Source organism: Ciona intestinalis, unplaced genomic scaffold (assembly GCF_000224145.3).
Source record: "Ciona intestinalis unplaced genomic scaffold, KH HT000174.2, whole genome shotgun sequence".
NCBI classification, from domain to species: Eukaryota; Metazoa; Chordata; class Ascidiacea; order Phlebobranchia; family Cionidae; genus Ciona; species Ciona intestinalis.
In genome coordinates, this window is record NW_004190496.2 from 191,046 (window position 1) to 202,654 (window position 11,609).

Sequence of the window (11,609 nt, forward strand, 5' to 3'; positions counted from 1 at the left end):
ATTAAACCATAGACCTATCCATGGGTGAACCAATGAATACGTGCGAATATGGTTATGATTATGGATAAACAGCAAGGGTTATTTTTATTTCACATTTGTAATCTTTAGTCAGTCGGTATTAATTTTAATTTCAGATACAGTTTAATTACACATAGCTATGGCTACAGCATATAATGGCTTATTTTACAATCGTGTTAACAAACAAACTAACAACACGCTTTTAGAGTCGTGGGGACACTTTTACATAATTTAGTTAATATTGCTTGCACTATTCCAAATAAAGAGAGAGGAGAATGAAAACAGTAACCATCTTACCCCAACCTACTATATTTAAACCCCTGTAACAAAAGTGTGTGATCAAAATATTTCCGCAACAGCAAAAAGTTTATCATGATAGTCTTTCAGACAAAAAGCATCTTTTTAGTTGGCCCCAGCTTAGTCTGTTATTTAGGCACCTTGGCTGAAGAAGTGAATTTCCGGAAAAATCTATTATCAACCGTGGTTTCGATTTTGAATGGCGCCTGCGACGGCCAAGCTTTAAAGGTTTTGCTTTACGAAAGCCCCTGTTATTACGTATTGATAGGGACTGTAACTTGTGGTTACGAGCTATAAAGTTGGATGGAACAAAGTTGATGATGTTGTCGTTAAAGTTCACTGATATGAGATTACGAAACTGTCGGAGAATTTGACGAGCGACATGCATTGCTATCCGGTTGCTGAAAGTAATTAAACATATTCTGTTACTTCTGCTACCAGATATATTGTAAATTGTCTTTCAACGGCTCATCTGGTATGAAAAAACGTAGTGTATTTCCAAAGTTTCGTCTGCCATCCAGCAAGACTTTATCAGGGAATGTTTTTTTGGAGATACAGTACTTTTTTCATTCCAGATGGGCTGTTCAAAAGGTGTTTACATTAATTTACAACCACACAAAATTTACCCGCTTAGGTCAAGGTGTGTGACAGCACTACTTGGCAATCGGACAACGACGCCACTCGGGAACCGAACAGCAATACGCCATGGGTGGGGCATGATGTCACGTATGGTAGAAATAGCAAGGTTATTGCAGCGGAAAAACAGGCGGTTTTTGGACGCTTCCACCCTGCATACTCTAGTTTCATTCTGTGCAGGTTCTGTATAAAACATTTATATATACATCATCGAATAGCAAAAATCTATATTTAAATATATAAATGAAGAGAAGGAAAATAGAATAAAAGCGACAATATTTAAAATCGTTACGAGTAAAAACTACTTAAGTAACAATGTTAAATAAAAGCGTGGTAACTTGTAAGCAGCAAGAGGTGTATAAAACAAAACAACAGTGTTATAACAACTGTCCTTGCCCTTCATATAAAAATAAATAAGTTTAATTCATTAAAATGTTGTTGAAAGAGAAATTAATACTTTTAAAAATAAACCTGAAACTGTGTAAGTAGTTTCCATCCCTCCATGCATATGATCAAACACATGACAATGTAGCAGCCATTCACCAACTGCAATCGCTCTCATGTCAACTGTGCCAAGAAATCCCGGGAAAAGATCAAACGTATCACCACGGTGAGAACCCTCGGATCTGTACAAATATTGAATAGATTTAGCCGGCATGCCGCAGTGGTTGGTTTGCTTGCCATTATTCCAGAGGTTATGGGTTCAAAGCTAGATGCTGCTACCATTATGGGCGCATATGTGTTCTTGGGGAAGACAATTATGGACAATTGCGAGATGTTTTGCAAAACTTAGTCCAGTGTCATATCCAGGACAGAGTCACCCTGGTTGAAGGCAAGACGTACAGAAGCCGCCTAATTGTTGTGGCAATGAACCAAATCTGGGTTAAACCTGAGGCCCCCAACAAGGTCCTTGCCCACATAGTCTGGAACCTACATATGAACATAAGTGTTGCCATGAAAATGAACTGAATGATAATCCTTCTCGCTTCCCCAACCAATAAGATGCCAACGAACAAGATCCCCTTTTTTCATAACCAACCCTGGAACATGAGAGAGATATCCATTGATCCCTGTAATCATTAAGGATATGTTTAACGTATCTTTATACTTACATATTTATATTAAAAGAGTAAAAATCATTACTCAAAACACTATATATGTATTTGGTAACTTGTAAGCAGGCGTGAGGTGTATGAAACATAGAACTGTTTAAGTTGTGGTTCTTTAGCAGTCAGTCAAACATTAAAAAAGCAAACACAAAGACAAATAAGTTTCATTCATTCATTCAAAAACAACCTTTCATTTTGTTGCTTTCCTCAAAAGTCCCATCAGATTTATCGAAGGTCTCAGGATCAGTGTGCAAGAAATGACGAATGTTGTCATCCAGTAAGTGACTCGCATTCTCATCAATGATCGCGAATTGAAGGAAGAATTCTGCATCTGGTTCTTCAGCTCCTGAACAGGATGAAATTAAAATTATTGGAAATTTCTTTTAGTTTTTTTTAACATTGTCAGCTATAATACTTTTTTAATGTGTCTTTTTGTATTAATTAGGTCACATAATCCTCATATGGTAAGACAAAATCGTTGTAGCACGATGGTCTGGTTTTTACACCTCATGTCTGTCTTTTATTTTTTTTTTCTGTTTTATCAATAAGTGTTTTAATCTGTTGCTTTACCGTTACCACCTGTCTTTTCGCTTTTGTAAACTCTCCGTTCTTCGTTATAATGACTGAAGAGATGAAATATATTTTATTTATTCATTCAAAGTGTTTTTAGTTCTTTACCTCTAGCACATATAAGCAGCGGGCCCATCAATCCATCATTTACATCGTTCACTTTATCAACAGTAGAAATATAGATGGATGATTGACAGCTGGGTTGGGAGTTGGTTGGACTAGCAGAATCTGGAATCTTAAAACACAGGATTCCTATTGAAACTTGTTTATGCGAGGGATACATAGAAAAACAAAAATCTAAATTAGACATTCTGATAACGAATAGCCATGGACTCAAGGGTTTTGAATTTGTAGTAAAATTGTGGATGACATTGTTAAAATACACTTACACCCATAGTTGTCGAACTCGGGAATATCATTGAATAATGTGGTAACACTGTATACTCTGCTGTCTATTCTGAAACTGAACCCATTAGAACTAAAAATCTCAATTTTAAATTTTATGAATAATCCTTCAATGACTCATCTAGTAAGATAAAGCGAAATAAAAAAACAAACAGTTTTGCATTCAATAGAAGTTAATAAATTGATCATACTTACCACCCATGTGTATTCCACAGTTTCTCCAGGTGCAGCATTTCCTACAGAACCTTGATAACTTGATGGATCAATTGCTCCCCAAGGATACATGTTGTATGTTCGACTTGCTTTATTGCGGAACACAATCTGAAACAAATTATTTCATGAATTAAGTTGAATGTAACTTGATTCCTGTGTGGCTAGAATACGACAGGCATTACAACATGGAAGTTCTGTTTCATACACCTCATGCCAGCTTACGAATACCATAAATGTTACTTCGTATAAGGCTTATTTTTTCTGCATGGCTGACAATTTACAAAGCCCACTAGTGACCTCTGGGTTAGAGATTCCATCCTTAAAAACCAACGGAATTTTTTTTTTGATTCTACACTTTATATGAGTGCCATTTGTAGGAGTACAATATTTTCTAAATCGAATCGTCCCATTTTAGATTTTAGCAGTATAATCTTCTAAAATAAAAAAGAGACAAAACATGCGCATTAACCATATTACAATTTGCTTCAAAATATGCAAAAATAAACCAATCTACCCGTATTGTGTCCCCAACCACCCCCTTAATAACAGGTCCAAGGATCCCAAGATGCTCAGGCTTTGGAAGAGTTTGAATGAAACTTGAATTGGTGTATTCCTTGTACACTACTTTCTTGTACATTGAGCCTGCAATAAACGGACATCACTCAACATTTTCAATATTATATTAATGAATGTAACTTATTTATTCTTTTCAATATTGAATAAATGGATGTAACTTATCTGTTCTTGCATGGTGAGGCAACAACAGCCGTTATAACACAGGGGTTCTGTTTCATACACCTTGTGCTTGTTTTAAGTTGACAGATATGTAACTTTGTGGTAAAATACTTTTTTGTATGAGTGACAATTTCAACAACCCACCAAGAAACAACTGGGTGAAGCAATTGCTGTTAAGCACCTTGGTCAAGGACACATGTGCCCACAGGTAGCATACTATATCATTTTTGTTATACCAATAAATACAACTTTGGTAAAAAACACTGTTAACAAATTCTTAAATCGCTTGTGCGTCGCAATTTAACCTTTTCAAAATGCATCTCAACAACAAAACTTTTTTGGGGGGAACCACTGTTCTAACAAATATATAACAAACTGACCAATCAGAACACCAGGAATAGGGTGGGCGTGTTCGTATCCATGGTTACCAGGAATATCAACAGGTTCGTCATCTATATTTAATCTTCTTGCGTTGTAATCCCAAAATGTTTCCTCAGCTGCTATGTAGTAAGTTTTCACAGTTGTAGATTCGGCGTGGTTGTTATTGATGTTTTGGTTGTTGCAGTAACTTGCCTGAGAAATTGTTATAATTTATTTTGTGAAGGTATAACAATGGTAGTCGAAATAACACGTATGTAACTTTGTGAGTGGTTATTTTTTTTAGTTTTTATGATTTTATATAGCTGACAATTCAAAAAAACAGATAAATGGGTTTAAGCAGTTGCTATAAATTGTATTACTGAAGGACACATACAATGGTAGCAGCAACCAGTCCTGCATTACAATCTTCTGACCACAATTTCCCATTTTTTCCATTAACCAATCAATCCGTTTATATATGCAGTCTTTTCTTTAACATATACTCACTGTGTATGATGTCATCATACCCCCGGCTAAATGATCATTCACTCTGCAGAACAACATGCCAGTGCCAGGTAATTCCCCTTGTACGAGAACAGTTTTGGAAATGTGTGGAAACAGGTCAACTGCACCGGTATTCACTCCACTGTAGTTAAAACATTATTATTCCTTCAATTTGCAAATAAAGTATAAGTTTATATAGTAGGTTGTAGGAAATATATAGTATGTTTAAAATATAGTCAGTGTAAGGTAAAAATATAGTAGGTTGGGGTAAGAAGGTCCATGTTTCAATCTCTTTTGGTGTTCCACTTGGTGTAAACAAAGAATATTTACAGAAATAAATAACCCTATTCTCTCACTCCTAAAAACGTGAAAAAAATGGAAATATAGTATATTATTTAAGGTAAGTGTCCTTACTTACTTTATTTTAGTGTTGACTCCATCAAGTTTTACTGAATGCAGATCTGTTTTTGTTCCGATAGCCATCATATGAAACACAGTTTGTTCATCCACACAAATATCCATACCATCTAGGTTGCCATACATTCTACCATTGATGGCTGTAGATAAGAGAAGAATTGTTAAAACACACACAGACCTACGAAGGTGGGATTATCAAGCCTCAGATCCGGTATGTTTTTGCCATAAACATGTTATGCACTAAGCCACAGCGCTTGCAAAAAACAAACTTAACTGATTAAACAATTAATACTAATCCGAAATAGTTTAAAGTTAAAACTGGCAAAAAAAGAAAACCTGTATTAAATATTGGACCAAAAGCATGACCTACTTTTCACAAGAACAAACTTACAATGCATGAGATTGGATTCCTCAAAATCATCATCTTTTAGATTAACTTCCTCATAATTAGTGAGAAAACTACGAATATTTTCTTTAAAATATAAACTCTTGCTTTCATCGAATACAGTCAACATAAGGTACTTGTGACGTTTTTGCATTTCAGATTCCAGAGTTCCTGAAGGGAAAATAAAATACCGGTAAAGTTTATGTTTTCGGTTAAATGTATTCAAGCTAGTGTTTTTGGTTGAATAATTGTAACTGAATATTCTTTGTGTGGCGGGGCAATAACAGTTGTTATACACTGGTGTTCTATTTTATGCACCTAGCGTCTGCTTATTAATTACCACATGTGTACATAAAATCATTTTTTAAAAATATTAAAACAAATTAAAAAGGTGGCTTCTCAAAAATTATAAAACAACAAAAAATGATTATATTACATCAGCCATATTTTTACCTCTTTTGCAAACTAGCAGTGGGCCAATCAGTCCTGAGTTTGAATCTGCAATATAATCAACAGTAGATGTGTAGAGATACGTAAGGCAGTTAGGATCTTCTGGTTCAGGTGAAGTGCTGTCTGGTAACGTCCTGTAAAGTTTGGTTAGTAACCAGTTTGGTATTTTGCAATTAAACAACTTATGTAAAAATAAATTTGTGAAGGTGTTTAAGTGTAGCAGTTCACTGTGCTTAGAACACAGATTTAATTGCATAGTTAGCCCAAATTAAACCTGATGCATAAAATTTGAATATGAAGATTTGTGTTGCATAACAATAGGTGGCGCAGCTGTGTATGTACTTAAGTAATATGTACTGTGTATGTACTTAAGTGACACATTTCGTGTCAACACCATTTCAGCATTTTCCTTGTAAGGTGCTGGTTTTTTATAGGCTTTTATTTTCCCCAAATAGTTTGGTTATGTATATTCATCTTTCTCTAACCCAGGGGTGACACGTACGAGTCCCTAACTCAGGGGTTACTCGACCCGTACCTGTAACCTCTGGGTTAAACGGAACTAACCACTGTGGCAGAACACCAGTTAAACTTACTTACCATGTAAATACATGTTGTTGACCTGGTTCTACAGGGTTGGCTTCAGTGAAGAAAACTCCATGAGGCTCCATATTCAAACTCTTCATATATCACAATAAAAACAGTAAATAAGCAAAATATTTTGATTAGTTAAGTTAATGTATTAGACTATAGCAAAAACAACATAAATATGTAGGATTAGGACCATCAACTAAATAAAAAACACATTAACCAAATGATATTTCCTATATTAAAAAAGTCATAAAAGTGTTGCAACCAGACTAAAACACATTGTGTCCCCACCTAATTATTACTTATACTCCAACCTAAGTGATAATTCATTTAAACAATGATTAAGTACAACTACTGAAATTTAATGAAAGTGAGCATACTTACATGTCTTGCAGAGTTTGCGAATGTTATTCTTATAGTATCTCCAACTTCGGCGGCAATGACAGGACCCAGTAAACCCATGTCTGGGGGGTGAGTGGTGGAAACGTTAAAAAAGGCATTAGTGTAACCTTGGTAAATTGCTTTCTTATAAACTCCTCCAATTCGTTCGGGCCCACGCTCAAAAAATGCAGCGGAATCTCTACAAATAATGTGGTTTTTAGTACAATGCATTTTAACTCTTTAAATTTGAAAGTTTTACAGACAACTTTTCTAAATGGTTGGCCCAGTGCTGTGGTTAAATGTTTACAATGATTTTCTCTTGACCATAGAATATAAGTTGAGGCTTGAAGTTGCTGTTGTCACCAATACAGGAAAACTAATATGGGGCAATGGGCCAAGTCTGGCCTAAATCCCAGGTCCTTACGAACCTCACCCAAACAGAATACAGAAAAACAACAATCAGTATCTAAGATATATGTGGTAACTCATAAGCAGGCACAAGGTGCGTGGTCTGCAAATTTTTCATAAACAGTTCAAGATGCCTATTTTCTATTTTAAATCTATAAAAAAACTTAAACGAAAAATCCTTACTCTCCATCGGCATCTAGTGATTGATTTGTGATTCGATTAATTCCTGAAGGTCCGTAATCCCAAAGCTCTTCTTCTGCTCTTATAAAGAAGTCCCTTGTGATGCCAGTAAGAGATAAGTTGGGATCTTCTTCTCTTTCATCTCTGCACTGAGGATCAACATTGAGAAGAGCTGTCATTCCCTCTGTGGAGATAAAAATAACATCATTTTATTTCTTTGAATCCTAAGGGAAGAGCAAAATTAAACTAACATTTAAAAATGAATTATTTTATTTCTTTGGATTAAACTAGTACTTTCATTCCTGCAAATTAAATATTATTGTCATGTTTTAGAAAAAAAATAGGGATTTTTTATGTTTTATAGATAAACAGAATTTAAATATATAAATATTGCTGAAATAAAGTTATGTTACCGGTGAAATGACTGTACAACTTGCATGCGATCCACCACCTTCCTGGGTTGTCAGCTCTCATTAACAAAGTGGAGAATGTGGCCGGTATGAATATGAAGGTGTCGGATCGGTGGTGGTTGCGCAATAACTAAAAAAAAATTAAGGCTCTAGATGTGCAATAACTGAAAAAGGTTTTAGGTGTTAGATAAGTTACAAATAATATCAAGTTTTCAAGTTTTCACCCTAGAGAATACGGATTTCAGTTTCAACACTAATACCACTGTGATTACGTATGCTTAGGCAAGACACATTGTGTGTCCTAGACTAAAGACACTTGTTGATGGTACTTAAAAATCTCACTGGTCTTTTAATGCTTGTCTAAATTGTCAGCCATACATAAAACAAACAACAACCATCAAATATTAGCAAAAAAGCATTTGATTAAAAATATTCAAAATTTAAGGACAAGCTAGAAACTTGAGTATTTTAAAAGTAAATAAACTTACAGTTTGTCCTTGGAACTGAATTGGATGCAAATCCCTGTTGGAGCCCATCCCTAATATATGCCAACTAATGGTGTCTCCCTGACATACATTATATCCTGGTGTGTTACCATAGATGTAGCCATTCACAACATGCATCTTGTTTCCTTTGACAAAATATTTCTCTGTGATATCAACTTCTTCCCAGTTTTCCAAAGTCTGAAAAACAAAAATACACTGAACAGCAATTGCTCCAAAACAGTGGTGCTTTATAGTTTGTCTTGATTGTCAGCCATACATAAAATCATCCCAAAGAATTCTTCCACAAAGTTAGAAACATGGTTATTCATAAATGAGCTTGTGGTGTATGAAGCAGAACACCCGTGTTATAACGACCGTCATTGACCCGCCAAGCAAGAGCATATAAGAAAATTTTTTTTTTAATAATTTTACCTTAAGATTATCACGAAAATACCAAGTTTCGATCTCAAATGGTATAAAGAACATTGCAACAAACTCATGATCAACGTCTGTCCTTGTTTCATCATCACGATACGTTCCTAGTGAAGGATAAAGTGAAGTTTAATTGAAATATAATTTATGTAAAGCAAACCTTGAAACCAACATAAAAAGGTTTAAGTTGCATTTATAAATATCTTTCATGCTATAATATAGTACTACTGTGGTAAGATGGGATATTGTTAGCACTTAAACTCTATATTTCCTGATCGTTTATAATTGCAAACATTCCTGTTTACAATACTATGAGACGAAAAATTCAATAAAAACGTGTCCCATCTTACCCCAACCAACTTACTATACATGTAAACTACATACCAGGCTTGCAAACAATGAGAGCTCCGATCAATCCAGAGTAGATGTCAACGGGAGAATGGTTATGGGAATGGTATGCCCAAGTCAAGCAATTAGCATCGTCATTTGTAGGACCGTAGCTGGAAAATATTCACATTACATCGGTATAACTATAATCCAACAGGACAAAATTATAAACCATTTCTTATACTTTTGTTTGAGGGATTTAACCTAAAGTGACGTTATCGGAAATTCCCTGAAAAGAGAGCTTCTCCCACGTATCTTACTTTATGGGGAATTGTTTCTGTTTGGATTTTCACTTACTCGTCGAGGACGTCCCATGTGTATTCATATTGTTCTCCGGGTGGTACGCCATCGTCTGCTTTATCAGTTGTGTTGTCAGCATACAAAGCACCTTCGTTTGCTTTCGTATAGAACACACCATGTGGATGTATGGAGAAAGGACGACTTGCGTTGTTGAAGAGATGTATCTTAATTACATCGCGAGTCTGTAAAAAAGTTACGGCAAAAATGTAAATGTTCAATATATAAAGCATGTTGAATACACACGGCGATTTTGTTTGAGCGGGAACAACTTGTCAGCTTGGCTGGCGACGCTATAGCATTTGAAAATAAACCTCTTGTCCAAAATACAAAAAAAATATGAACAGTTATGTTCAAGGAGGTTCCAAAAAACAAGTTTTATTCCGAGCAGATTACCTCGGCCCGAATAGTAGGTCCCATGAATCCGAGATTGGGGTCATGAGGTAACGCCTCACTGAACGTCGAGTCAGTGTAGGCTCGAAACACAGCTTTCTTGTATCGTTTGCCAATGTACATATTGCTGTATATGCGAGCAATTCTGCAATTACAATGAAATTTGTTAAGGATTTGTCGCATATATATTATGTGTTTTTTTATACCCCCATTTAATTAAATGAATAAAACATATTTGTTCCCGTGTGGCGAGGGTACGACGGTGGTTATAACACGGGTGTTCTGTTTCATACACCTCGCGCCCGCTTAAAAGTTATTAATGTAACTTTGTACAATAACGCATTGTTGATGTTTTAAAACACGATCGGGATATTTGGATATTATGTGGTAAAAGTGTCCCGTCTTCCCCCCCAATCAATTTAAAATTCTTACTTCTCATCTTCAAGTCGGTTTCCAGTGACTTGATTCAACCCTGAAGGAGCGTAGTCCCAAATTATCTCGTTTATTGCGAGATAATAAACCTTTCTTCTTCTCTGCTGTGCATCGGTCGCCACTGCAGCGCACAACAATGCAATCGCTATCACAAAAACTCGCATTTTCTAAATTTGGGATTTTATTTTAAAATAATCAGAAAATCATCTTGTTTTATAACACTTCGATTATAAAATTTATATTTTAAAATCATGTTACGCATTTTATCTCAAGCATAAAAATTCTCGAGAAAATAAATTTCGGTGATATTAATAATTCTACACACAATTTTTATTTACTATCTACAATCACTTAAAGAATAGAAGAAATAAAAATTACAAAAATGGACAACCAATATATTTTAAAACTTTTCCTATTCCATGTAGCCTATATAGCTTATCTTGTAGTAACCTAAACGTTCCCCTGTCCAACCTGTTTTGAACTGAATTAAATTTCGCTGGGTCTCAACATATATTCAACCCAACTCGCCTTTTCTGTGTTCACTTGTTCACTAATTATTTGATTTTCAGTTTTTCGGTTGCCCTGCATGCTTGGATGCGCAAGACATAAGTCGGCGTGCAGTGGAATTGCTGACACAGGGGATATTTTGGCGAAATAAAGTGGTTCATCAGCAAGAAATACGGGCGAGTGAATTTCGGTTCTCATGCAGAAACCACTTCGGAAATAATTTGAAAATATTTATTTCAATTACTTTGTGAAAAATAGAAAACAAATGGGAACTAAAATATTGAATCAAAAGGACAAAAAATAAAGACGGGATTTTCAAACAGAAACCAAATGACTTTGGTTTCACGTTTTATTGATATATATATTGAACCACAACGGAAGTAATACACGAACACATGTAATGCTGATGCCATTTAGCATTTAGTTGCGTCATAATGTGGGAGTTAAAATTGCTGCAATGAAAATTATTTCTGATTTGCGCCAAACAATGTCCATATGTTATTGTATGGTCTTTCGTGTTAGTTCGTAAAGTGTAATGAACGATTCATTTAAAACTAGACTTTTCTGCGGTCGGCTATGGCCTTCAAAAACCAGTGATGAACTACTGCAG

At 35.2% G+C, this 11,609-nt stretch overlaps 1 protein-coding gene across 2 annotated transcripts in view; it reads right to left on the reverse strand.

Moving 5' to 3' along the window:
* Window positions 1-62: 62 nt before the first annotated feature.
* The window catches only part of LOC100182115 (hephaestin-like protein), a 14,053-nt gene continuing 2,506 nt past the window's right edge, over window positions 63-11,609 (reverse strand). The window contains exons 1-23 of one of the 2 annotated variants that reach the window (XM_009863566.3): window positions 10,493-10,676; window positions 10,064-10,205; window positions 9,668-9,852; window positions 9,368-9,483; window positions 8,984-9,090; window positions 8,555-8,749; window positions 8,070-8,196; window positions 7,660-7,840; window positions 7,072-7,267; window positions 6,697-6,776; window positions 6,103-6,233; window positions 5,656-5,820; window positions 5,266-5,404; window positions 4,851-4,989; window positions 4,364-4,556; window positions 3,763-3,890; window positions 3,231-3,356; window positions 2,739-2,865; window positions 2,248-2,406; window positions 1,886-2,021; window positions 1,423-1,577; window positions 942-1,134; window positions 63-716 (exon numbers count right to left, since the gene is read on the reverse strand). In XM_009863566.3, coding sequence (XP_009861868.1) covers window positions 389-716; window positions 942-1,134; window positions 1,423-1,577; window positions 1,886-2,021; window positions 2,248-2,406; window positions 2,739-2,865; window positions 3,231-3,356; window positions 3,763-3,890; window positions 4,364-4,556; window positions 4,851-4,989; window positions 5,266-5,404; window positions 5,656-5,820; window positions 6,103-6,233; window positions 6,697-6,776; window positions 7,072-7,267; window positions 7,660-7,840; window positions 8,070-8,196; window positions 8,555-8,749; window positions 8,984-9,090; window positions 9,368-9,483; window positions 9,668-9,852; window positions 10,064-10,205; window positions 10,493-10,656 — 3,612 coding nt within the window. In that variant the 5' untranslated portion in view covers window positions 10,657-10,676 and the 3' untranslated portion in view covers window positions 63-388. Of the gene's footprint in view, window positions 717-941; window positions 1,135-1,422; window positions 1,578-1,885; window positions 2,022-2,247; window positions 2,407-2,738; window positions 2,866-3,230; window positions 3,357-3,762; window positions 3,891-4,363; window positions 4,557-4,850; window positions 4,990-5,265; window positions 5,405-5,655; window positions 5,821-6,102; window positions 6,234-6,696; window positions 6,777-7,071; window positions 7,268-7,659; window positions 7,841-8,069; window positions 8,197-8,554; window positions 8,750-8,983; window positions 9,091-9,367; window positions 9,484-9,667; window positions 9,853-10,063; window positions 10,206-10,492; window positions 10,677-11,609 lie in introns of those variants that run through there. The other variant, XM_026839226.1, reaches the window with a different exon arrangement.